Source organism: Panthera onca, chromosome A3 (genome assembly GCF_046562875.1).
Source record: "Panthera onca isolate mPanOnc1 chromosome A3, mPanOnc1 haplotype 2, whole genome shotgun sequence".
NCBI lineage: Eukaryota > Metazoa > Chordata > Mammalia > Carnivora > Felidae > Panthera > Panthera onca.
This window is the reverse complement of record NC_138341.1, coordinates 130,153,103-130,180,048: the sequence shown is the minus strand read 5'-3', so window position 1 is coordinate 130,180,048 and position 26,946 is coordinate 130,153,103. Positions and strand designations below refer to the sequence as shown.

General features: G+C 48.5%; 1 protein-coding gene across 3 annotated transcripts in view; it reads left to right on the top strand.

The window, feature by feature from the left end:
- ZFP64 (ZFP64 zinc finger protein) overlaps window positions 1–26,946 on the top strand; it is a 91,854-nt gene that overhangs the window by 54,978 nt on the left and 9,930 nt on the right. For 2 of the 3 annotated variants that reach the window (XM_060620421.3, XM_060620412.3), the window contains 2 exons: window positions 22,742–22,888; window positions 23,554–23,616. In XM_060620421.3, the coding sequence (XP_060476404.1) occupies window positions 22,742–22,888; window positions 23,554–23,616 (210 nt within the window). Of the gene's footprint in view, window positions 1–16,363; window positions 16,565–22,741; window positions 22,889–23,553; window positions 23,617–26,946 lie in introns of those variants that run through there. The other variant, XM_060620428.3, reaches the window with a different exon arrangement.

Sequence of the window (26,946 nt, the reverse complement as noted above, 5' to 3'; positions counted from 1 at the left end):
TATTACTAATCTATTGCATATAACAAATTACCCCAAAACTTAGTGGCTTAACACAAAGAATATTTACTACCTCAGGGTTTCTGTGGGTCAGGAGTCCAAGCATAGCTTAACTGGGACTTCTGTCTCAAGGTTCCTCACAAAGCCGTAATCAAGTTGTTGGCCGGGGCTGGGGTCTCCCCCGAAGGCTCAGATGAGGGGGACAGATCTGTTTCCAAGCTCGTTCACATGGTTGTTGACAGGATTCAGTGATTCATGGTCCATTGGGTTGAAGACCTTGTTACCTCACTGGCTGTTGGCCCGATGCTATCATCAACATCTTGCCTCATGAACCTCTCTATAAGGCAGCTCACAACATGGCAGCTGGCTTCCATCAGGGCAAGCCAGCAAGAGAGAACAAGACAGGGTGAGCGAGAAGGAAGACGGTCTCTGTAAGTGACATTTCATCACTTTTGCCTATTCAGCTTATTAGAAGTGCGTCTCTAGGTCCGGCCACGGGGAGGGGATTAGCCAAGAGCAAGCATTTCTGGAAGCCGGGCTCTTTAGGGGCCACATCAGAAGCTGCCTGCCCCGTGAGAGAACCACCTGGGACTAAACCCAACACACAGCAAAGCTTTGCTGAGAGGAGCAGAGAAACCAAGATGGAGTGATGTTTGAGCCCCTGGATCACGCCAGAGCTGGAATACAAATGTGCTCTCAGCCTTCAGTTCTTTGGCACAAATTCTTCTCTTTCTTAAGGGGGAAGAAAAAAGGAAAGGGTGTCTAGTTACTTGCAAGCATACAATCCCGACTAATAGACCCTCCATTACAGAAACTGAGTCGAAGGAAGCCTTGGGTATCTCTAGGCGTTGTTCATCGACTGCTCCCTCTGTGCTAAGTAATGCCCTAAGCATGTTACAACTAGTATTTCATCAACCCTTATGGCAGCCCTAAACAGGAGACAATGCAATAATGCTCTTTTTACAAATGAGAAAACCAAGGCCCGGAAATATTAAGCCACGTGTCAGGCACGCAGACCTCTTGAGGGTCAACTTTTTTAGATCCAGCGTTTCCCTTACAACGTTGAGAGGGAAATAGCGTGGGTATTTATTGTGCCCACTTCTTTTTTTTTTTTTTTTTTTTTTTTTTTTTTTTTTTTAATTTTTTCCCAACGTTTTTTATTTATTTTTGGGACAGAGAGAGACAGAGCATGAATGGGGGAGGGGCAGAGAGAGAGGGAGACACAGAATCGGAAACAGGCTCCAGGCTCCAAGCCATCAGCCCAGAGCCTGACGCGGGGCTCGAACTCACGGACCGCGAGATCGTGACCTGGCTGAAGTCGGACGCTTAACCGACTGCGCCACCCAGGCGCCCCTATTGTGCCCACTTCTTAGGTGACGGAACGGAGACCCAAAACTCATGGGTTCACCGCCATCCCACGCTGCACACTGCCGGACAGGCGACGGCACGATTCACCATGCCTTCCCCTCGTGCAACTTCCCCCTTCCATATGTAACCTAGGACTCATGCCCCTAACACAAGAGGGAGAGGAGTTGGGGGGACTTACACCTTTGCAAGATGGCAAGTGGTTTGGCATCAAACAGAAATGAGCATAGCACGCGTAGGGTACTCCGGCAAAAACTGTTCATTTTCCCCCATCAGCCGATGTGTTCTTTTTTTTTTTTTTTTTTAATGTTTATTTGTATTTGACAGAGAGAGAGAGCGAGCAGGGGAGGGGCAGAGAGAGAGGGAGACACAGAAGCCGCAGCAGGCTCCAGGCTCCGAGCCGTCAGCCCAGAGCCCGACGCGGGGCTCAAACTCACAAACCGCGAGATCATGACCTGAGCCGAAGTCGGACGCTTAACCGACTGAGTCACCCAGGTGCCTCAATGTGTTCTTTGTAAGACTACAGTCACTAATGTTTTTGTGAGGTCTGTCGTGAATAATTCATACATTCACAAAACAGAACATAAGAGGGTATACGTTGAGATGTCTCTTTCTCATCCTGTGTTCCCTTCCTGCTCCTTATGGGTAACTGTTTCTTTCTTTCTCTCTCTCTTTCTTTCTTCCCTTCCTTTTTCTTCCTTTCTTTCTTTTCTTTCTCTCTCTCTTTCTTTCTTTCTTCCCTTCCTTTTTTTTTCTTTCTTTTCTCTCTCTCTCTCTCTCTCTTTCTTCCCTTCCTTTTTCTTTCTTTCTTTCTTTCTTTCTTTCTTTTCTCTCTCTCTTTCTTTCTTCCCTTCCTTTTTCTTTCTTTCTTTTCTCTCTCTCTCTCTTTCTTTCTTCCCTTCCTTTTTCTTTCTTTCTTTCTTTTCTCTCTCTCTTTCTTTCTTCCCTTCCTTTTTCTTTCTTTCTTTCTTTTCTCTCTCTCTCTCTCTCTTTCTTCCCTTCCTTTTTCTTTCTTTCTTTCTTTTCTCTGTCTCTCTCTCTCTCTTTCTTCCTTTCTGTCTCTCTTTCTTTCCTTTTCTCTTTCTTCTTTTTCTTCCCTTCCTCTTCTTCCTCCTCCTCCTTCTCCTCCTTTTCCTTCTTCTTTTCTTTGTCTTATTGCAGTTTCCCCAGTAGCAGACCCTGAGACAAGGATTAGAGAGCAAGGAGCTTATTTGGGAGGTGATCCCAGGAAACACCCAGAGTCAGGTGGGTGCAGGAGTGAGACAGAGGAGGGAAAGAGCTGATACAGAGTGTGTGATGGGCAGAGCTGCTGCTGTGGGCATCTGGCACTTACTCCTGCTGGAACCCCTGGGAGGCAGGAAGGAACCGATGCATCCAGAGTTATCCATTTGTGGGGCAAGGTTGCTGAGGTATTCATCCACCAACTCCCCGCATTTGCTGATTGAGAGCTGCTCCTGAGGTAGTAGGAAGAGATTGACAGCCCAAGCCTTTCAGGCTGCTGCACTGGGGGGCAACGTGAATGCTCACAAACAGAGAAAACCCCAGAAAAAGAAGCGCAGGTGCAGGGACACCTGGGTGGCTCAGTCGGTTAAGCGTCCGACTTCGACTCAGGTCAAGATCTCATGGTTCATGGGTTCGAGCCCCGTGTCAGGCTCTGTGCTGACAGCTCGGAGCCTGGAGTCTGCTTTGGATTCTGTGTCTCCCTCTCTGTCTGTCCTTCCCTGCTCTTACTCTGTCTCTGTCTCAAAAATAAATATACATTTAAAAAAATTTTTTTTTAATTTTTTTGAAACAAACGCGGTCCCGGCAGCTGGAAGTCAGTCCATCATGCACTGAGGGGACAATGTTGAGGGCCCGTGGGTGGGGCACCAACAGCAATTGCTACACTCTATAGCCTTCCAGTGTTTCTGTATGCGACCATAAGCAAATACGAAAATATTCTTCCATTACCTCCTTCCCTTTTGCAAAACAAAAAAAGGGACAGTTCTGTCCCTTGCTTTTTTCATTTAATATATTCAGAAAATCTTACCATATTAGTAAAACAGGGATTCCTCATTCTTTTTTTATTTTTTTTTAGCAGCTGCAGAGTATCGCATCGTGTGGGGCTTTATCACAGTTTATTCAGCATCTCACCTGTGGACAAACCCTTGGGTTGTTTCCTGGCTTTTGCAATTTCAGAGAGCGCTGCAGTGAAGGATCTCATAGAGGCGTCATTTTGTGCGTGTGCCTCTGTATCAGTAGGATAAATTCCCAGAAATCTTCCCCAAGTTTTAGTTGGGCACACATCCACCCTATTAGAATCCACATTCCCTGGGGCGCCCGGCTGGCTCCGTCGGTTGGGCCACTGACTTTGGCTCAGGTCACGGTCAAACTTTGACTTGGGCTCAAGCCCCGCCTCGGGCTCTGCGCTGACGGCTCGGAGCTGGGGCCTGCTTCGGACTGTGTGACTCCCTTTCCTCCTCGTGCTCTGTCTCTCAAAAATAAATAAACATTGGGGCGTCTGGGTGGCTCGGTCGGTTGAGCTTCCGACTTCGGCTCAGGTCATGACCTCACGGTCGGTGAGTTCGAGCCCCACGTCGGGCTCTGTGCTGACAGCTTGGAGCCTGGAGCTGGCTTCAGATTCTGTGTCTCCCTCTCTCTCTGACCCTCCCCCATCCATGCTCTGTCTCTCTGTGTCTCAAAAATAAAATAAAATATTTAAAAGTTTTAAAAATAAATAAACATTAAAAAAAAAATTTTAAAAATCCACATTCCCAGACTCCCTTGCAGCTACCTGCGACCATGTGACTAAATGCTGGCCAATGGGAGACAACCAGGAAGTGATACACACTCTGGGTTACTGTGTAAAAGACAGCTGCTTGCCTTCCTCTCCCTTTTTGCTCCTTCCCATGGACTGGATCACAGGTGTGGATCTTCACCTTGAGAGAAACACCCCAGGGGCTCGTACAGCAATACGCTAGGACACGGGTCCCCGGCTGATCTCCTGCGGCATCATCCGCCAGAAGTAAACCTTCTATTTTCATTCGTCACTTTTATTGGGTCTCTGTTAAAAAAAAAACTCAAAGGACTAGCGTAACTAAACACAGGATCACATCACGGCCTGCATTATAGTACAGCTGAACACTAAGTGTTCCAGATACAGCCCCTTCTGTCTTTTTCACCAATGTATCCCCAGCACTCCCAGCACAATGTAGGTATTAAGTAAAATCAGCATTTATAATAATTGTCATTATATTTTATAACAGTTTTTTTTCTTTTTCAAATTTTTAAGTTCTAGCTAGTTAATATATAGTATAATATTGGTTTTAGGAGTAGAATTTAGTAGAAGTAGAATCACATATAACACCCAGTTCTCAGCCCAGCAAGTGCCCTCCTTAGTACTCATCACCCATCTAGCCTATCCTCACCCCCCCTCCCTGTATCAACCCTCAGTTTGTCTTCTATAGTTAAGAGTCTCTTATGGTTTGCTTCCCCCTTCTTTGTCTTCCCTTCCCATGTGTTCATCTGTTTTGTTTCTTAAATTTCACATATGAGCGAGATCATATTGTATTTGTCTTTCTCTGGCTGACTTATTTCACTTATCATAATACCCACTAGCTCCATCCACATCGTTGCAAACAGCAAGATTCCGTTCTTTTTGATGGCTGAGTAATATTCCATTGTATATGTATATATGCCACATCTTTATCCATTTGTCAGTCGATGGATTTTTGGGCTCTCTCCATAGTTTGGCTACGTTGGTAATGCTGCTGTAAACATCGGAGTGCACGTTGCCCTTCGGATCGGTATTTTTGTATCTTTTGGCTAAATTGCTACCTAGCAGTGCAATTGCTGGGTCATAGGGCAGATCTATTTGTAACTTTCTGAGGAAGCTCCATACCGTTTTCCAGAGCGGCCCCACCAGTTTGCATTCCCACCAGCGGTACAAGAGGGTTCCCCTTTCTCCGCACCCTGGCCAACATCTGGTGTTTCCTGTGTTGTTACCGTTAGCCGTTCTGACAGGTGTGAGGTTATCTTGTGCAATAGTTTTCAAAGTTAGTATCGTGTAAGGGGAGTAGGCGGGTGACTGCCGACAACAATGACAAGTAACATTCTTCATGACGTACTGCTTGTCGATCCCTTTCCATACATTCCCTTTGAATACTCAGGAAACCCCTTTGAGGTAGGTTGAATTATTATCCCCATTTTACAGATGAGACTGAGGCTCGAGAGGTTAAGAGGCTTGTACAAAGCACACATCTGCGAAGCGCTGGTGAGACTGGGCCTTAGCATCAGTGAGCGTTCACGGTCTTCGTGGTCAGAGTCATTACCACTGTCAGCATGGCTGCTTCTCGGGCGAGGAGAGGTGAAGTAACTTCACCTTGTCAAACCAAGCCTGGAATTGGCCTCTGGATGTGTCCGAAGCTGAACAGGAAGAGAAGGGAAAGAGGGAGCAGGAAACGGTTGAATGTATCCTGTCTGCCTTACAAGGCCATGGAGTCGACCTCCCACTGGCCTCCTTTGCCTCATCGCCAGCGTCCCGGCCAGACTGAGGCTTCTCAAAACGTCTATCTCTTACCTCCTGGTCTTTGCACAGGCTGTTGCTGTGCCTGTGACCCTCTTCACCCCACTTCTGTACCTGCCCAAGACCGACTCACCCTGTTACGAATCGGCCTGTGGCAGGAAGCGTTCCCTGACCACTGTGTGAACCTTTATCACACTATCTCGTAACTGCCTATTTCCTTATTTTCCATCCTCGTTCATCTGTGACTTTCTCAAAGGCCTGCTGGTGCATTCCTAGAGGTTAGCACAGTGCCTCAAAACCGGAGAGAACCCCATAAATGTTTGGCCAACAAGCGAATGGCTCTGGGGCAAGCCCTAATGAACAACGTCAAGAGTCAGGGAGACTGTGGCCTAAGACATGGAAACACGAAAAGAATCTGCAGGTGACGATCGGTCTGGGTGATTTTGATGTTGCTGGAAAGGGATCGGAAACTCACTTTTCTCAGGACTGGCTAAGACAACCGACAACCCATGTTGCCACACCCTGCCCGAGATCTAGAAGCTTAGAAGTCTTTTCTTTTTAATTTTTTTTTTAAACGTTTATTCATTTTTGAGAGACAGAGAGACACAGAGCATGAGCGGGGAAGGGGCAGAGAGAGGGAGACACAGAATCCGAAGCAGGTGCCAGGCTCCGAACTGTCAGCACAGAGCCCGACGCGGGGCTCAAACTCACGGACCGCGAGATCATGACCCGAGCCGAAGTCAGACGCTCAACCGACTGAGCCACACAGGCGCCCCTAGAAGCTTAGACGTCTTACTCTTAGACAACATTCCTTTATAGTTCAGGAACCACCAAACCTGTAGGAATCAGCAGGTGACCTGGAGGCCGTGTTCCCTATAAATAAAGGCCCTGATACACTGTGGCACCTACACGGCATCCTCCTCCAGTACGTCGTTTCATTACAGATTCTAATCCATGAAGGGGAGGGGCTGGGGTGTGGGAGCAGAAAGGAGAGATGTGAGGTTGCGAGTAGTGGTTCTGAACATTTTTTTTAAATGGTTATTTTGAGAGACAGAGAGACCAAGCGTGGGAGGGGCAGAGAGAATCCCAAGCAGGCTTCACATTGTCAGTGCAGAGTCCAACATGGCGTCAATCTCACGAACCATGAGATCATGACCTGAGCCGATATCAAGAGTCGGACGCTTAACCGACGGAGCCCCCCGGGCGCCCCGTTATGAACATTTTCGAATAAGACTGTGCCCCGGTGACTTTTTTAACTAGTTCCCTTTTGTCCCCCCAGTCATTTTCATCTTAAAAGTTACATATGCTGCCGGGAATGTAAATTGACACAGTCACACTGGAAAACAGTTTGGCACTTCCTGGGAAAGTTGCAGGTGAGCATATGCTGTGATCCAGCTCTCCCTCCCCACCGCTGCACGTCTCAGCCGTACCGTCGGTGAGAGGCACCGGGGGGACGTTGTTAAAATGCGGATTCTGAGGGGCGCCTGGGTGGCTCAGTCGGTTAGGCGACCAACTTCGGTTCAGGTCATGATCTCACAGCTCGTGAGTTCGAGCCCCGTGTCAGGCTCTGTGCTGACGGCTCGGAGCCTGGAGCCTGCTTCCGATTCTGTGTCTCCCCCTCTCTCTGCCCCTCCCCTGCTCACACTCTGTGTCTCTCTGTCTCTCAATAATAAATAAACGTTACATTTTCCTTTTTAATAAATAAAAATACAATGCAGATTCTGATTCCAGTGCGTCCCTAACTTTAACACGGATACAGATCACCGGGAGACCTTGTTAAGAAGCAGATTCTGACCTCAGTGCTCCTCAAACCATAAGGTACAGAAGAATCGCCTGGGGATCTTGTTAAATGCAGATTCTGGGCGTAGAGCAATTTACACCCAAGAATCAGGAGATCTGTGCAAGAGTGTCGATAGCTACATTGCTCATAATTACCAAATTGGAAACCGCCCATTGGCGGCGAAGGTGTCAAATGTGGTATATTCAAGTGTGGACTCCAGCTGCCTGCCTCACCACGGGCGCATCTCACACACTTCAAGAAGCACTTGAAGGAATATTACTCATGCAGCTCAAAAGGCGGCAAAACTAAGCATCATTATTTAGGTGACGAAACTGTTGTTGTTGTTTTTCATCGAAGTATGGTTGATGTACAGTGACAAAACTATTTTTAAATCATAATTACACAAAATTAGAACTAGCGAAAGAAGGTGGCAGAAGGCAGGAGAGGCTAACGGACAGGAGCATGTGAAGCATCTCTTTGAGGGGCGCCCGGGCGGCTCAATCAGTTAAGCTCCGACTCCTGGTTACAGCTCAGGTCATGATCTCAGGTTCGTGGGTTCAAGCCCCGCATCAGGCTCTGTGCTGACGGTACAGAGCCTGCTTGGGATTCTGTTTCCCTCTCTCTCTGTCCTTCCCCTGCTTGCTCACTCTCTCTCTCTCTCTCAAAAATAAATAAGTAAACATTAAAAAAAAATTTTTTAAAGCACTATCTTTGGTACTAAGACCTTAAGTTGTCAGTGGTTACAAGGATGTTTGTTTCATTCCCTAAGCTGCACGTTTGCGTCTTATGCACGCCTGTAGGTGTGTCAAATTTTATGATTTAAAATGTTTTAACTAATGAGATTGCCAAAAAGTATATATTAAGATGTCATTCAGACAACTGATGTCCTGTCCCCATGGATGATGCATGTTCCCAGTTCCCTGGTCTCTGCATTCGTGTGTGTGTGTGTGTGTGTGTGTGTGTGTGTGTGTGAAATGTAATAGAGAGATGCTGTTATATATGTATGTTTTTACATATATACATACACACATACACACAATAGCATAATTTATCTACTTTTCCGTCCTTTGAATATTTCACTTAACATATTCTGAGAATATTCTGTATCGGCACACAGAGAAATACATTATTGTCCATTATGGTCATATAAAATGTATCACATTGTATGACAACCATCACTTGGGGCGCCTGGGTGGCTCAGTTGGTTAAGCGGCTGGTTAAGCTCTTGATTTCAGCTCAGGTCATGATCTCACAAGATCAAGTCCTGTATCAGTCCCTGTGCTGACAGCACAGAGCCTGCTTGGGATCCTCACTGTCCCTCTCTCTCTGCCCCTCACTAATTCGTGCTCTCACTCTCTCTCTCTCTCTCTCTCAAAATAAATAAACATTTTTTTAAAAAAGAACCATCAGGGGCGCCTGGGTGGCTCAGTCGATTAAGCGCCCGACTTTGGCCCAGGTCATGATCTCGCGGTCTGTGAGTTCAAGCCCCGCGTCGGGCTCTGTGCTGACAGCTCAGAGCCTGGAGCCTGCTTCGGATTCTGTGTCTCCTCCCCCTCCCCTGCCTCTCTGCCCCTACCCCACTCCTGCTGAGTCTCGTTCTGTCTCTCAAAAATAAATGTTAAAAGAAATTAAAAAAAAAGAAAAAAGAAACATCAGTTAGTTAAGTATTTTAATTATTACTTTTTAACTATCAAGCAGGATGGGAATACAGTCCCTATTTTTTTTTAAGTTTACTTATTTATTTTAAGAGAGAGAGAGGGACGCCTGGGTGGCTCAGTCGGTTGGGCATCCAACTTCAGCTCAATTCATGATCTCGTGGTCTGTGAGTTCAAGCCCCACGTTGGACTCTTTGCTGACAGCTCGGAGCCTGCTTTGGATCCTGTGTCTCCTTCTCTCCCTGCCCCTCCCCCGCTCATGTTCTGTCTCTCTCTCTCTCAAAAATAAATAAACATTAAAATTTTTTTTTTTTTTAAAGAGAGAGAGAGAGCAGGGCAGGGGCAGAGAGAGGGGGAGATGATTACTTCCATTTGTTGCCTGGTGTTCCGTGGTATGGTTAAACCTTAGTTTAACCTAACCAGTCCCCTGTTGCTGGGCATTGTCAGGTTGTTTCTCAATGGTCTGTGGGTTTTTGGTTTTGAGGGGGTTGTTTTGTTTTGTTTCGCTACGATATTAGTGTTGCCACAAACATCCTTGCTCCCTTGCGCACGTGTGCAGACGTTTCTCTGGAGAACAGATGGAAGCAGAATTGATAGGTCACTGGCAGGGCACGTTTAACAAAGTACTGTAGGGGCGCCTGGGGGGCTCCGTCGGTCGAGCGTCCAACTTCGGCTCGGGTCACGATCTCGCGGTCCGTGAGTTCGAGCCCCGCGTCGGGCTCTGGGCGGATGGCTCGGAGCCTGGAGCCTGTTTCCGATTCTGTGTCTCCCTCTCTCTGCCCCTCCCCCGCTCATGCTCTGTCTCTCTATGTCTCAAAAATAAATAAACGTTTACAAAAATTTTTTTAAAAAAACAAAAACAAAAAAAAGTACTGCTAAATTGCCCTCTGCAGCACCTATGAACCTTCACGCTCCTGCCACCAACGCGTTAGAAGGCCAATTTCCCTGCACTCTTGCTAACGGTAGATGTTACCAGCATTCTTAATTTTCACTGATCTGATGCGGGGGAGGAGGGGGGTGCTGTGTGTGGAATTTAGGGTTATTTAATATTCATTCCCTTATAATTAGCGAGGCAGTGAGGCTGTATAACTCTTAGAGGTTTGTTGCCCAGAATCTGCTTTTAACAAGATCACCAGGTCATTCTTCTGCACATGAAGGTCTGAGAAATCACAATCCACGCCTTAACAAGGTCCCCAGGTGATCCGTATTCATGTTAAATTTTGAGTCACGCTGGAGTCAGAATCTGCATTTAACAAGGTCCCCAGGTGATTCTCCTGAACAGTAAAGTCTGAGACGTGCAGCGTGGGGGAGAAAAAGCCCATGCTCACCTTTGCTAATAACGTGTGTGGGTTTAATCTGTTCTGTCAAGAGAGGATATAAAACAGTATTTCAATTTATTTCAACTTGCATTTCTTTGCTCATAAGTGAGCTGGCACTTTGTTTTTCCAACTTCTTACAAGCCATATATTTTTCTTTCTGGCGACCAGCTAGCCACGGATGCTTCCTGCTTTGCTTCAAACATGACAAAGCTGATTTTCTTAGAGCCTTTGCTCTGGATTCTTCTCCCAGAAATGCTCTCTCTCTGTTTCTTCCCATGGCTGCCTATTAGATCAGGTGTTAGCTCGCAGGTCTCTTCTAGCCAGACTCAGCTGCCCTCCCACCACCCAGTCACCCTGGGTCACACCACCCCATGTCATCTTGATTGTGGTACCCATTGTTATCCGAAGTGACCTTTTGCCCTCATTCATTCATTCATTCATTCGTCCTCTAGCTGCCCTGCGGGATCTTGTTTGTCTTGCGTGTGGCTCTATACCCAACACCTGGAACGGAGCCACGCAACAGCGAGAAGTCAAAAAATAATCAGTTGAACAAATAAATTCTTGGCAGATGAATGAAGAAGTCAGACTTGCTCCTGTCTGCCTTTACTTCCTGTTTGGGAACCATTTGTACCTGGAAAACATTTACCCGTTCTTTCATTCCCGTATCCATAGTGGAGAAAAGGTAAGGGACAGGACAGCAATGAGGTGAGCAATGACTTTTTCTCTTAAAAAAGAAAGCACTTACGTGCGCCAAATTCAATGAGGAGCATTGAATTCCTCGTTTAATATACATATACTGAAGGTGTTATGAAAGCAGGGAAGATCTGCAGCTCCTGAGGGTTCCGTAAAGTCAACACAGTCTCGTTTGCTTCCCATTTATTTCCACGGAAAACAGCGTCTGCGCCTCGTTAATTGGAACCCCCAATGCCGGCTGAGCGGGAGCTCTTATTATACATGACAACTTGTACTGGTAAACTAATACTCGTACTCCGTTATAGTGATTGTTAACTCTTACCCCCTCGGCACTAGACGTTGTTCTCTGTACTTTGCATACGGAAACCCATTCGTCCTCACGACTGCCCTAGTCATGTGAGCATTGCCATTTTACTGATGAGAAAACTGGAGCACAGAACGGCTTTCCCAAGGTCACACGGTAACGGAGCCAGGATTTCAACTCAGGCTGGCTCTAGTCCATATGTTATTACATTTTACTGCCTCTCAATCTTTATGATGCTCTGTAAAGAGATGTAGAGGGATAAGGAGAATCTTTTGTAGAACTCAGAGGGCACCGTTTAGCTCTTGGCAAGAGACTTAAGTGATCAAAATTACAGATCTTTTCCCTTTTCCCTTTAAAAAGTGGCAAGGGTTGAAAATTAGACTTTCCGGAAGGGATACACCCTGTGGAGGAAGTATTTTGGAATGCACGTTTGACCGTAGTTTCTTTGTTCTGTGATTTTGTGGCCGAAGGACAATGAAAAGGTGTCACCCGGAAAAAACCTCATTCTGCGTGTTTAAACTTAGCGATAGAATTTTCTAATCTGTTTAAACATTGTCCAAGCACAGTGGTTTGAAATCCATCTGTTAAAGACGTAGTGATGTGCCCTCTTTAGTTTAATTTGCAAAAGCCTCGGGTTTGATTATCAGGGAAGATGAAAATTTATGAGCTGGATTTCAAGAAAATAGTCAATTTGTATAACTGGTGAATGGAATTGGAGGAGAAGTGTGATTTATCATAGCCATTGAGTGATACCCTGCTTTTACGTAGATCTCTAATCTAGGAGTTATATTTTTTGTTTTTGTTTTTTTTACATCTATTTATTTTTGAGAGAGAGAGTAGAGGACAGTGTGAGTGGAGGAAGGGCAGAGACAGAAGGAGACATAGAATCCCAAGCAGGCTCCAGGCTCTGAACTGTCAGCAAAGAGTCTGATGCGGAGCTCGAACCCAGAAACCGTGTGATCATAACCTGAGCCAAAGTCTCATGACCTGAGTGAACACGCTTAACTGAGCCACCCAGGAACCCCTCAATTTTTTTTTTAATGTTTATTTATTTTTGATAGAGAGTCAGAGAGACAGAGACAGAGCGCTAGCCAGGGAGGGGCAGAGAGGGAGAGAGAGGGAGACACAGAATCCGAAGCAGGCTCCAGGCTCTGACCTGTCAGCACAGAGCCTGACGTGGGGCTCGAACCCACGAACCGTGAGATCATGACCTGAGCCAAGACGCTTAACTGACTGAGCCACCCAGGCACCTCAGTTTTGAGGGGTTTTTTGTGTGGTTTTTTTTGTTTTGGGTTTTTTTTTTTTTTTTAGTAGGCCCCATACCCAGCGTGGGGCTTGAACTCACCCCCCAGAGATCAAGATTCGACTGGTCTACGAACTAAGCCAGCCAGGCACGCCTCCATTTTTCTTTCAATTTTTCATTTAGACCCTTCAAGTCAAGCCATTAAAACCATACATGGTAATAAACTTAATTTACACAGTAACTTTGAATAGATGTATTTAAAAAATCATAAAACGGTGCCTTCAAAAAAATGAAACAAATTTTATCAGTTGCTGTCATTACTTTTGTGAAAAACAATAATTTTGCCTTTTTTTTGTGTTGGAAACAATGCATGCAGGGAAAATGCAAATCAAGACCACAGTGAAATATCATTGTATATTCACATGTCTGATAATACCGAGTATAGGAAAGGATGTGGCTCCACAGTATCTCTCTCTCCCTTTGCTGGCAAAAATGCAATCTGGTGCCAGCACGTTAGCATAATCTCTTAAAGGGTCACCTGCAATCTGAAAATGTGTACATTCACTTAAACTCTGACACTTTTTTTTAATGTTTATGTATTTTTGAGACAGAGCATGAGCAGGGAAGGGGCAGAGAGAGAGGGAGAGACACAGAATCCGAAACAGGCTCCAGGCTCCGAGCCGTCAGCACAGAGCCCGACGCGGGGCTCGAACTCACGAACTGTGAGATCATGACCTGAGCCGAAGTCGGACGCTCCACCGACTGAGCCACCCAGGGGCCCCAAACTCTGACACTTTTTTAGAAGGGTCACAGATGATACCCACACGCTTCAGAAAGACTGGGAAACAACCCAAGTGCCCACCACCAGGAGGGCAGATGAATAAACTGTGCTATTTTCACAGCAATGTGGATGCTTTTAGCAATATAATATGGGGGGTTCCTAGAAAATTACATATGCTTTTTTAGTTCTTGAAAAAAACTAAAATTGTGGGGCACCTGGGTGGCTCAGCTGGTTAAGCGGCCGACTTCGGCTCAGGTCATGATTTCGCAGTTCGTGGGTTCGAGCCCCGCGTCGGGCTCTGTGCTGACAGCTCCAAGCCTGGAGCCTGCTTCAGATTCTGTGACTCCCCCTCTCTCTACCCCTCCCCTGCCTACACTCTGTGTCTGTCTCTCAATAATAAATAAACGTTAAAAAAATTTTTTTTAATTAAAATTGTCTTTTAAGATTACATGCACGTGCAAAAGAACTTACTGAAAAGATAAAGCAAAGGAATGAAGTGTATGGGGTTTAGATTGACAGCCATGAAATTGGAGGAGGGGGCCATAGGAGAGACTCTACGTAACACTGATGCTCCCAGCTTTGGGCTCCCTAATATCTCTTATATCCTAATAAGCCAGGGACCAAATAAGCCACCGTTCAAGCCAGCAATGACCAGTAATGACCAGGTGTCACGTACCAAGGATTAATCCAATCCTGGGCACCTGAGCTGATGAAATGCCATATAAATATCAAATACAAACACATACACACCGCAGGCAGTATAAACGGAGTACCAGCGATCTCCCATCCTTCTGGCTGGGGGCACTTCTCCAGAGGCAACAACCACTGTCCCCAGTTTATCCAGTATCCTCTTGAGACATTCCACCAGACACAATAAAAGTAAGCACATAATAGGTTTTCAAATGGCTTTATGTGTATGTGTAACTACACGCACATCCCAAAGGAAAGTTTAAAGGTTGGGCCACCAGGGTGGCTCAGTCGGTTGGGCATCCGACTGGGACTCAGGTCATGATCTCGCAGTTTGTGGGTTCAAGCCCCCGCCTCAGGCTCTGTGCTGGCAGCTCGGAGGCTGGAGCCTGCTTCGGATTCTGTGTGTGTCTCTCTCTGCCCCTCCCCTGCTCATGCTGTCTCTCTCTGTCTCAAAAATAAACGTAAACATTAAAGAAAGAAAGAAAAGTTTAAAGGTTAAAAAAAAATTGGCTCCATAACTTAATCCCGGGGCACCTGGCTGGCTCAGTCCGTAGAGCACACAAGTCTTGATCTCTGGGGGGTGAGTTCAAGCCCCATGTTGGGGGTAGGGATTGCTTTTTTTTTTTTTTTTTAAGTCATAAATAAGTAATTTAACCTTGAGTGACCTCAGCTGGCATTACACAACCATCCCTAAAGTCAATTCAGAACTTGAAAATCAGCGGGAAGTTAGAGAACAGCTCAGTTTTTGAGAAAAGTAAAAATGTTCATCCCGCAGGCCCTACCCCACGATTTGCCAACGGTAACCCCAAGGAGACGGGTTACAGGTGGCTGCCGAGCCCCACGGGGCCCGCCCTAGCCACAAAGTAAACTTTCACCATCCTTGCTGTTAGAAACGCAGATGCTTAGGCCCACGTCCCCACGGATTCAGAGCCGAGCCGAGCCCGGGTCCTTTCTAACGAGGGCCCTCTCGTGATTCGCAGGTTGGGGCAAGCTTAGGGTACAGCCCCGCCTTGAGCAACTCCCCAATTTGTAGAAAGTAAACACCTGAGCGGTGTAGGTGGCTCTCTCGCTCCCCGTGTTAACCTGATGCAAGGACGGGTCCCCCTCGGGTCTCATCAAGGTCCCAGCCAGTCTGAGCTTGAACGCCAATTAGCTCAACACCTCCCCTCCCCAGACCACGCCTCAGTCACCTGCTAGGCAGGCCCACTCCCCTGCTGGCCCCGAGGCTTCTCGCGCGTGTGGTCCTAGACCTGGGGCGCCAGAGTCACCGGACGAGGGACGGGGTTTGGGGGCGCCGTGTAGAAATACAGATTGCCGGGCTCCGCCGCCCGAAGCCAAAACTTTCCGAAATCTGCATTTTTAATGAGCTCCTCCATAAAGTGGTTCATCTGCCGTTGGAGACTCTCTGGCCTCATTTAAATTTTAAATGCGAATATGCTGGAGGTCGTGCTTCTCAGCCTTGGCTGCACGTCAGAATAACCTGGGGAGCTTAAGAAAAAAATATATATGTACACTAATGCCCAGGCTTCAGCCCAGACCAATTAAGTCAGAATCTAAGAGCACGGCCTGTGCAGCCGCAGCGGCAGTGGTACCACCTGGGAGCTCGTTAGAAATACCGAAGCTCAGGCCCCACCCCAGACCCACTGAGTCAGAATCTGCATTTTAACGAGATCCCCAGTGATTCGTGCGCGCAGGAAAGTTGGAGGAGAGCTGTGCTTCTGAAATTTTAATGGGCAAGCGAATCACCTGGGGATCTCGTTAAAATGCAGACACGGTCTCTGCAACTTTAATGTGCATGCGAATCACCTGGGGAGCTTGTTAAAATGCAGATTCTGATTCGGCGGGTCTGGGGTGGAGCCCGAGAGTCTGCATTTCTAACGAGCTCTCGGGTGGTGTGGGCTGCAGCGGCGCGGCCCGCGCTTCCCCGGGACCCCCCGAGGCCTTGGCGCCGGGCCAATCAGCCGTCAGGGTTCTTGATAAATCGCCCCGCTCGGCCGAGGCGCAAAATTGCCGGGACATGCGCGCTCCGGTCGCGGGGTTGGGGGGAAATTTCCGAACTCCGGGAAGCGGTCGTGGGAGAGGCGGGCCACTGGCGTGCGCGGCGCCGGGGGCCGCGATCGGCTCGCCATGTCGCGGCGCAAACAGGCCAAGCCCCAGCACCTGAACTCGGAGGAGCCGCAGCCCGCGCGCCCGGGGGTCGCCGACGCTGCCCCCGAGGGGGTGGGGCTGTCGGGTGAGTAGCGCTGCGGGCGGTTGTTCGGACGGTCCCGGGACCCGCGTGGGTGCGAGGCCTCGGGCGGGGAAGGGCGGCTGAGGCCCCCAAGTCGAGCGCGGCGGCTCAGCCCTCGGCGCCCCCGCCGCGCGCCTTTGTAAATTACATCTCCTTGTGAATTCTCTCTCCCGGGGCGAACTACGCCGCGCCCCCCGAGCGCTAGCGAATCGCGAATCTTCTCTCCAAGGCGCTGGGCGGGCGCCCCGAGACCCTGTCCGAGGCCGGCTTCGGGGTGCGCCGGCGCCCGGGTCCTGGACCTGCTTCTTTGGCGCTGGTCCGGGGCGGGGCGCCTGGAAGGTGAGCCTTCTGAGTGCGGCGTCCCGAGCCCAGGGGGATTTCCGAAAGACGTCTGAGTGTCCGCAGGGGCCGGGGTGGGGGACGGGACACAGCAACGAACGAGCAAAAATCCCGCTCTTGCTTGAGTTTAGGGCCGAGTGGGGTCGGGAAAGATGGGACTCGAGATAGAGCGGTGAGGCGTAAGGTGCGTTGGGGGTGAGCGCCGGCTGCAACCCTGAAGCAGGGGAGGAGGTATTTCACATGGTCCGGGGAGGGCCTCCCCGAGGTGGGCATCGTCAAAGGGTGTGGGGGAGAGGCTTGGAGGTGGCTGGGGGAAGAGGAACCAGGTAGGAGGAACGGCCAGTGGGGGCCGCGGGGGGAGTCATCGAGGTTGCAGCCTGGGGTGGGGGAGGGGGGTTGGGTCCAGTAAGGACTTCACCTTTTACTCGAAGCGAGGCTCTGGAGGGAGGGGTGTGTTGAGGAGAGCAGCGCCACGGTAGGATTTAGCGGGCCGAGCCGGCTGCAGAGTGGCTGGAGGGGCTCGGAGCGAAGCTACGAGGCCCCCCGACTACCCTAAACCCTCAGGGCGTTATGGTCCGTGGAGCCTCGGCTTGTGGAGAGCTTTGCTAACTCGCTAAATTCCTGCGTCCACCTTTGGGCACCGCCCCCGTTGGAATCTCTGGGGTGAGGCGGGGCTGGGGAATCTGCATTTCTAAAGCTCTTCCGTTCCGATAATCTCGGCCTCGGATTAAGGTAATGTAAATTCTCACTCGATCGCCTCTCCCGGCCCTTCTCCCGCAGTTCGCAGTTCGTTGAGAATCTCTCCTTAGTCCCAAATGAACTTTCTTCTCTCCCTCTCTCTGCATTTTCTCGGCCCAGGAAAGGGAGCAAGGGACCTCGGGTCAGACGTCCAGCAGTGCAGATCGTTCTGGTGTGGGCTTTGAGAACCACATATCCAAGGAGGTGGAGGAGGGGAGAAACTTAAGGAAACTACTCCTCAAATGATAGTATCTAAAACTGAAGTTTGGCTGGATGGTATTCCCATTAACCAAAACTCCCTAACTACCTTTGTGCCCAAGGACCATGATGGACCCAGGTTGCCACTGGTTGGGGGGGGGGGGGGAGCAGGCCCCCTGCTGATCTTCTAGAAGAAGAACTGGGGGGTGTTGAATCTTTTGGGGGAAGCCATTATCAAAGAGCATAACCTGAAGGACCCCTGGCTGTTGGTCAGTGCCATGGGCCTCTTTTCTCGAGTATAGTGTAGTAGAGACCCCCTCTGTTTAGAAGGCTTGTGGCGCGGTCTGTACCGTGCAGTATTTGGGGTGCCCCTGTGGGAGCAGGGCATAATCAGAACTAAACACTAGCCACTGCTGCAGAGACAAAAAACCTTCCGACTGACGCGGTTTTTCCCCTGCATCTTAGGTCTGTCGAGCTGAACAAAAGGCCCACCTCCTTTTTGAGGTTTGTGGAGGTCTTTGCTTTAAGGTTAACTGGCAAATGGGTTGGCAACTCAGATAGGCTTTGGAAGAACTAAAACACAGCAGGTCAGCTGGTAGGACTTCAGTGGTGACCAGTTTAAAAAAAAAAAAAAAAAAAAACAGAAAAAAGCCCTGAGGGTAACCTTCTAAAAGGAACGGCAGTTTTTCCTAGGGTTAAAGGGCCCACTGTGCTAAACGGGGTCCTGTCAAACGTGGCCCACCCCCACTTTGAGACGAGAAGGGACCCTGTCCCATCTGCACGGTGCTCAGGAGAATGTGGGCTTCGAGCTTTCACTGGCTTCCTGGATGTTTAAAAGAGAAGGAAGTCCCTTTGGGGGGCCCTTCCATGCCACTCCACATTTTACCTGGATGCCCCTTTCTACCATTGGACAGTTTTGTTACCACTTTCACCCCTTAGTCTCTTCAGCCTGTTTCCACACCTTCGTGGCACGATGTGTCTCCTTCCCGTGGAGAATCGTGGCTCACGTGCATACACGTCAATAAAAACCGTAATGATGATTTAATGACTTAAGTAACAGGTCCTTTTATATATACTAAGACTTAACCTTCACCTAAACCTACGAAATCAGAGCCGTGATCCCCATTTTAGATACGGAAATGGAGGAATAGGGAAGCGGAGCAACTCTCAGGGGCCACAAGGCTAATAAATGATAGAACCGAAATTTGAAATTTCACAGCTGGCTTCGCGGTCAGTTCCCGAAACTACCGCGCCTTACGACCTCTCACGTAGATTTCACTTTTCAATCTTCCTTGGTATCTGTGGGATTAAAAACTCTCCAGAATTTGTTGTCTTTAAATTTTTTTTTTTTTAACGTTTATTTATTTTTGAGACCGAGAGAGACAGAGCATGAACAGGGGAGGGGCAGAGAGAGAGGGAGACACAGAATGTGAAATGGGCTCCAGGCTCTGAGCGGTCGGCACAGAGCCCGACGCGGGGCTCAAACCCACGGACCGTGAGATCATGACCTGAGCCGAAGTCGGACGCTTAACCGACTGAGCCACCCAGGCGCCCCCAGAATTTGTCGTCTTTAATATGCATTGCTAGAGTGCAAGGTTTGGGGTTTGCTTCCAGGGCACATAGTGATGGGTTTCAGATCCGGCAGGTGCGGGTTCTGATCGGTTGGAAGACTTCTAGCCCCCTAAGCTTCAGCATCTCCTCTGAGCCAGCCCCTCAGAGCTTGCAAAAGTGTGGTTGCCAGGGGTGCCTGGGTGGCTCAGCCTGTTAAGCATCCAACTCTTGACTTAAGCTCAGGCCACGATCTCCGTTTGTGAGTTCCAGCCCTACATCTGGCTCTGTGCTGACAGGGTGGAGCCGCCTTCTGATTAGGTCTATCTCTCTGCCCCTCCCGTGCATGGGCGCGTGTGTCCTTTCTCAAAAGTAAACATTTAGGGGCACCTGGGTGGCTCTCGGTTAGGCGTCCCACTTCGGCTCCGGTCATGATCTCACGGTCCGCGAGTTCGAGCCCCACGTCGGGCTCTGTGCTGACAGCTCAGCAGGCCTGGAGCCTGCTTCGGATTCTGTGTCTCCCTTTCTCTCTGACCCTCCCCCATTCATGCTCTGTCTCTCTCTGTCTCAAAAATAAATATTAAAATATTTAAAGTGTGGTTGGCAGATCAGCATCAGCTGGGAACTTGTTAGATAACGAAAAAATCACCAGCTCTACTCCAGCTCCACTGAATCAGGAACTCTAAAGATGAAGCCCAAGCTACCTGTGCCTTAATAAGCCCTCCAGGTAATCCTGGAGCACTTAAGAAGCGTTGCCTTGGCATTGGGCTCCTATTTTAATGTGCCCAGGAATCACCTGGGGATCTTGTTAAGGGGCAGATTGATTCTGTTGGTCTGGGACCTGAGGTTCTGCTTCTCTAACAAGCTTCCAAGTTACGCTGATAACTAGAAGCTCTGGGACCACCCTTCAAGTAGCAAGGGCTTAGAGCATATGCCGTAATCACTGGGGCCTGTTTTAAAAGTATGGGTTCCGGGATGCCAGGGTGGCGGTTGGCGGATTATCCAGCTCTTGATTTCGGCTCAACTCCTGATCTCACGCTTTGTCTTGGGAGACCGTGCCTGGTGTCTCGCTCCCTGCCCCTCTGCTGCCCTCACTTGATCTTTCTCTCCTCCTCTCTCAAACTTAATTTTTTTTTTTTTTTTTTGGTTCCTGGGATCTGCCCTTAACTCCAACCCCAAGTTATCTGCGATGAGCACTGGGAAGGTACATTTAAAACCTACAACTCCTTGGGGCGCCTGGGTGGCTGAGTCGGTTAAGCGTCCAGCTTTGGCTCAGGTCATGATCACCTGGTTCATGAGTCCGAGCCCCACATCGGCCACTGTGGTGACAGCTTAGAGCCTGGAGCCTGCTACGAATTCTGTGGCTCCCTCTCTCTCTCTACTCCTCCCCTGCTCATGCTCTCTCTTTCTCTGCTTCAAAAATAAATAAAAACATTAAAACCTACAACTCCTGGGGCGACTGAGTGACTCAGTCCATTAAGCAACCGATCCTTGATGTAGGCTCAGGTTATGATCTCCTAGTTTGTGGAATTGACCCCTGCATCAGGGTCTGTGCTGACAGCACGGAGCCTGCTTGGGAATCCCCCCACCCCCACCCCATCTCTCTGCCCCAACCCTGGCTCATGCTCTCTTTCAAAATGTTTTAAAAATAAATAAAACCCACAATGCAGGTGATCCTGACACGGGTGTGGGGGCTCTCCTGTACATCGTAGGATGGTTTCAACATCCCTGGCCTGTACTCCCTAGATGCCACTATCCCCTATATGTGTGCACATCTGACAGTCAAATGTCCCCAAGCATTGCCAGATGTCCGCTGGGGACAAAATGACTCTCCGTTGAGAGCCACAGGATTAGGTCACTTGTTCACATCCTGTTAAGGGGCTCTGAGCACCACCCTATTCAGATGTGACCTCTGCAGGCCTTTATTCCTGAATAGTGTTTACATGGTACCAGCTGGGTCACATACTGAGAACTTACATTGTGCATTTAACCCTACAACTCCGACAGGTCAATGATCCCTTCTTCAAGGGTAAACTGAGGCCCAGAAAGATTAAGTTTCAGTTAGCAAGTTGCTGAGCAAGCCCTGTACTGGAGTTGATGTCCTTCCCAGTGTGCTCAACGGCCTCTCCTGGTAAGAGGTTCGCCTTGACAAATCTCTCACGGAGAATGGAATCCACCTTGTATACCAGGAGCAAAAAGAGTCCCAGTTCTTGGCCTCTAATTCCTACAGGAGTCAAGGCACATATATTTTTCAGACCGCAGACCTTGACAGCTTTTGTTTTCCCTTGGGTTTAAATCTATTTGGAGAGGAATCCCTTGATCTTTTAGGAATGCTTGGTCCTTGTGACAAATTCTTAAACCTCCCCATTAGCTCAGACCACATGAAACTGTGTGACCATTTTGGCCCACAAAAATGTCCGTCTTGCGTGGTTCTGCCATCGTCGCAAAAGGATGCCGTGAACTTCGACGTTCACGTCACGTTCGATGTTCGACCTGGTGCTGGGCTTCAAAGATGACAGCGTGGCCAGTCTGGTTTCCTCTGTCCCACTATTCCCCTGCCCTGGATTGCTTTGAAATGAATCTGCTACCTAGGCCTTGTAAGTATCTGTCCCTAAATGATGAGAATGCTCTCAAAACCGATTTCATCTTCGCAATCTGAAGGGATTTTTTTTGTTTTTTTTCTTATCGAGCTTTGAGTGCTGATGTTTCTCGTGGTCTTGACTGGCTCCTTAAAGTGTGTACAAATCCGGATTCAGAGAAACTCCTGATCGCAGAAATCCTCTCAAGCCTTTGACTCTGGTTCCTCCCTGCCCCCCATCTTTAAGCGAGGTGTTGAAACCATGGTCTTTGTCTAGGAGTTCCGTGGTGCTGGAAGTGTGGTCTGTGACCTACTGAATGGAGACCAAGCAAATTCAGAAATTGAGAAAGCTTTTAAAAATAGCTTGATGTTTTCAAGGCACCCAGCTTTCTGTCCTCTCAAATAACATTTGGCCTTTTTGGTCCTATTTCACTTGTAATTTGTGTTACAACTTATTAAAAAAAAATGTCCACATGTGATGGATCAGAAAACGTCTGCACACTAAGTTTTCCCTAGGTCATTTGAGAAGCACTGTTGCAAGTTTTGCCTCCTGGATCTTGCCAGTTGCGTGTCATGTTACCATTTCCCTTGTCCCCTGTGTTTCCTGGAAGCTGATAGTTCAAGAAAGGACTTCTATAAGGCCAGAGCGTACTTGGCTTTGTTTTTAATGTGTCGTCTTTTTTTTTCCCCCCAAGGCTGTTCTAGCCTAAGACGCACCATGGTGGTTCCATTTGAGAAAGTAACGCTTTTTTTTTTTTCTTTTTTTGTCTCCATTTCAGCTTCAGAATTAGATGATGATCCCAAACCAACTTGTCCCGCCGTGGATGGCAGTGATGCTCAGAAAATCCCTGCCATGGCCCTTGCCCCAGAGTCGAAGGACCAAACTGTGATGCTTGGAGAAAGGACCTTCAACTGTTGCTATCCAGGTGAACCCCCAAACGTGCCGCGTGGAGCCCCTTCTCTGTACCGGGTGCTGGCGGACGAGCTCTGCCTCGCTTTACCCCCTGAGCCCCTGTGCTGTGTTCCCACATGGTCCTGGCACACAGGAGCATTCTGTGTGTTCTAAGTATCCTGTATGGCATCTGAGCTCAGTGTGACTTCCCAGAACTTCAGATTTCTGGTAGCTTCCTTTTGGAGCTTTATTTATTTATTTTTTTTTTTAGTGAACTTTTTTTGTCAAAAACTTTTTTTTTTTTTTAACGTTTATTTATTTTTGAGACAGAGCATGAACAGGGGAGGGTCAGAGAGAGGGAGACACAGAATCCGAAACAGGCTCCGGGCTCTGAGCTGTCAGCACAGAGCCCGACGCGGGGCTCGAACTCACGGACCGTGAGATCATGACCTGAGCTGAAGTCGGACGCTTAACCGACCGAGCCACCCAGGCGCCCCTGTCAAAAACTTTTTAATGTTTATTTCTGAGAGACTGAGCATGAGCGGGGGAGGTGTACAGAATCTGAAACAGGCTCTAGGCTCGAACCCACAGACTGCGATCATGACCTGAGCCGAAGTCCGATGCTCAACTGACTGAGCCACCCAGACCTACCCAGCTTCTTTTTTAAGAAAAGCCGTTGTTGTTTTTTTCCCCTCCTAGGTTGCCACTTCAAAACTGTTCATGGCATGAAAGATCTGGACCGCCATCTGAGAATCCACACAGGTATCCGTTTGTTTGTTCAAAGCTTGAATGTTAAAAAAAAAAAAAAAAAAAAAATGGATATGAATTTAAGTGTTGGCGTAGAATGTGGTAAGCAGGCCAGGAAGAGTCGATGCCTCGTGAAGTGGTCTGGTGGGGTGGGCTGTGACCTCAAAGGTCAGAAGCTAGGGGAAAAGTGCCGGGAAACCTGTTCCAGGAGATTGGATCAAGGCTGTTCACGAAGGGCTTTTCTGAAGATTCTTAAAGTATGAAAGATGGCTCCGTAACCAGACAAGACCAGGAACATTCCAGCAGAGGGAGCAGCAGGGGCGGGGGCTTAGAAGGCACAAAATGAGTGGAGGGAAGGCTCCGCGGAGGCCCTGTGGCCCTAGTAAATGTCAGATGAGCGTAATGAGGTTGCTTGTTAAAGGTTCCTTCTTGAGAGCAGCCAGCTGCTGAGAATACACAGAAAATGGGCTGGAGCAGAGGAGTTTCCATGATCTACAAATGATCCTACTGTGAGCCAGATCTAACCTGTGCAGCTCATTTGTCGTCTGTGGCTGCTTTGGCCCCACAGTGGCATGGAGTAGTCACTAGAAAGACTGTGGTGCACAGATGTCTAAGATATTTACTATCCGGCTCTTTCCAAAAACTCTGCCCACCGTTGGTCTCGGGTCCTAGTCCATGGGAGTTAGGATATTGGTCTGTGGGGCGCCTGGCTGGCTCAGTTGGAAGAGCTTGTGACTCTTGATCTTGGGGTTGTGAGTTCAACCCCAAATTAGGTGTAGAAAGGACTAAGAATAAAAATAAAAATTACTGGGCTTTTGGCTCTTACAGAAACTGAAGTGGCTTAAACCTAATCCACTTTCTCTCGAGTACGACTTAAGAAGGGAATACTCCACAGCCGGTAGAATAGCCCTGTCATCCTTAATAGAGACCTTCATCTCCAAGGCAATAGCCCTGTCATCCTTAATAGAGACCTTCATCTCCAAGGCAACTGCTCTCGCACTCCCGACTCGGTTAACCAGTGGGAAGCAGAAGTAGGGGAGGGGCTTAAAGCATCCCTCCCTCAGGCCATGTCCTGCCCCACCCCCAAGCAGAATCCCTGATGACTCCTGGGATGGAAGCAGAACTTGGTCATGGCCACATCCTGCATCAAGGAGGGCTGGGAAGTCCTTTCCAGAAGGACAGCCTCCTGCCCAGCTGAACCTGGGAGCTCCCATAGACAGGCTGCTTTCTGGGCGATGAGTCATGTCTGCTAGAAGTGGGCATTGTGCCATGCAAACAAGAGAATGAAGGGTCCTTCTCACCAGGGAAGGGTGGTAGGTCATGAAAGGGGGAAAGGGGTGTGCTGCAAGCACGAGGGCAACGAGAGCGTGGAACACTGTCAGGGTGGACCGAGAAAGCTGCCAGAGACTAGATTAATAATCTATTGGGAAAATACAGAGCGTGTTGGGGATACAGGAAGTAGGCAAGGCCCTGTCCTTGGGGTTCAGAGTCTGCGATCTATCCAGAAGGGGGGGCGGACAGACGGCTTCCCTATGGGATGGTTAGGCTCTTTGTGTCCAATGCAGATGTTCTAGTTATCTGAATCTCTTCACCAGGGGCAAAATAGGAGAGGGGTCTGGGCGCTCACAGCATCTCTCCCTCAGGGCATGACCCCGAAGGTAGTATCCCTCATGATTCATGGAATAGTGAGAGCCAGCTAATGGTGGCTTTAAAACCAAGGTATTTCTATCCTGTGACCATCCAAATTAGGTATGGTGGACAACCCCCATGGTTCCGGGGGTTGGGCTCTTCTGTTGTCCCTTTGACATCCCGAGGATGTAGCTCACCTAGGCATGGGCTGAGGAGGCTTCCTGCCCCTTCGAGGTACATCCTGGAAGCTACAGGTCACCTGGGTTCGTGTCTGATGGGCCAAAACTTCATCACGTGGCTACTTTTAGCTGTGGAAATGGAGGCTGCCAAAGTCTTTGGCCAGTTTATAAAAGGTTGTTTACAAAAAACCCGGAACTGATACATGGGCCAGATGGCATCCCCGACAGATCTGAGAGGCAGGGGCGGTGATCATTTAAGGCTTCAGCTGGACCTTTGCCAAATGGATAGAACAGTGGTTCTCAAAGCACTGTTTAGAGCTGCTTTTACATCTAAAAATCGAAGACTTCCCCCCCCCCCCCAAATTTGTGTTTTATCCACAGTTACTGCATTAGAAATTAAAACCAGAGGCGCCTGGAGGGGTCAGTCAGATAAGCCTCCAACTCTTTGGCTCAGGTCATGATTTCCTAGTTCGTGGATCTGAGCTCCACGTCAAGCTCTGTGCCAGTGGTGCGGAGCCTGCTTCGGATTCTCTCCCTCTCTCTGCCCCTCCCTTGCTCACGCACGTGCATGCACACACTCTTGGAGATAAACTTTTTTTTTTTTTTTTTTTTTTAAAACACTTTAAAATATCTGCTTAAAAGTAACAGCCGGGGTGCCTGACTCAGGGCATGCCACTCTTGATCTTGGGGCTGTAAGTTCAAGCCCTGCATTGGGTGGAAGGATTACTTAAAATCTTAGGGGCACCTGGGTGGCTCAGTCGGTTAACTGGCCGACTTCGGCTCACGTCATGATCTCGCGGTCCGTGAGTTCGAGCCCCGCGTCCAGCTCTGTGCTGACAGCTCAGAGCCTGGAGCCTGTTTCAGATTCTGTGTCTCCCTCTCTCTGACCCTCCCCATTCATGCTCTGTCTCTCTCTGTCTCAAAAATAAATAAACGTTAAAAAAAAATTAAAAAAAAAATCTTAAGAACATCTCTCAAAACTTGAATAAAAACTAACTCCCCCAAAAATGTGACTGGGGCATTATCTGTACCTTTGCAAATCTCCTTGTTGAAGTCAGCTGGATTCTCACGCCTGTAGTCAGTCCATCACCGTGTGTTTTGAGGTGTCGGAAGAAAATCTGGCCTCTCCCATGTGGTTGAGATGGGAATATTGATCGCCATTTCAGATAACGTTCTTTATTCTACCCAACCCAACAAAGGGTGGTTTCTTAAGGATTAGTTGCTGTGTAGAATCTGTAGCCATATCCATAACCTTTTCACACCATTAAACTAAAATCCGTTGTTGTAATTACCTTGGCTCTTAACCCCTGCTTGAATTTCTAGATGTCCTGCATTAGTCTCTTGAAAATACTGGTTGAGCCACTCACGTGTTTCTTCCAAATGTTGACCCATTTCATAATCCTGTAGGGGGAAAAAAATCCCTTCATATTCTCGGCCTCCTCGGAAAAAAAGTCTAAGAACCAGGAAGCTGTGCCCTCAGGGGAGGGACTCCATTCTGACGTCTCAACTTTGCGCTCAGAGCTGGGATGTTACCCTT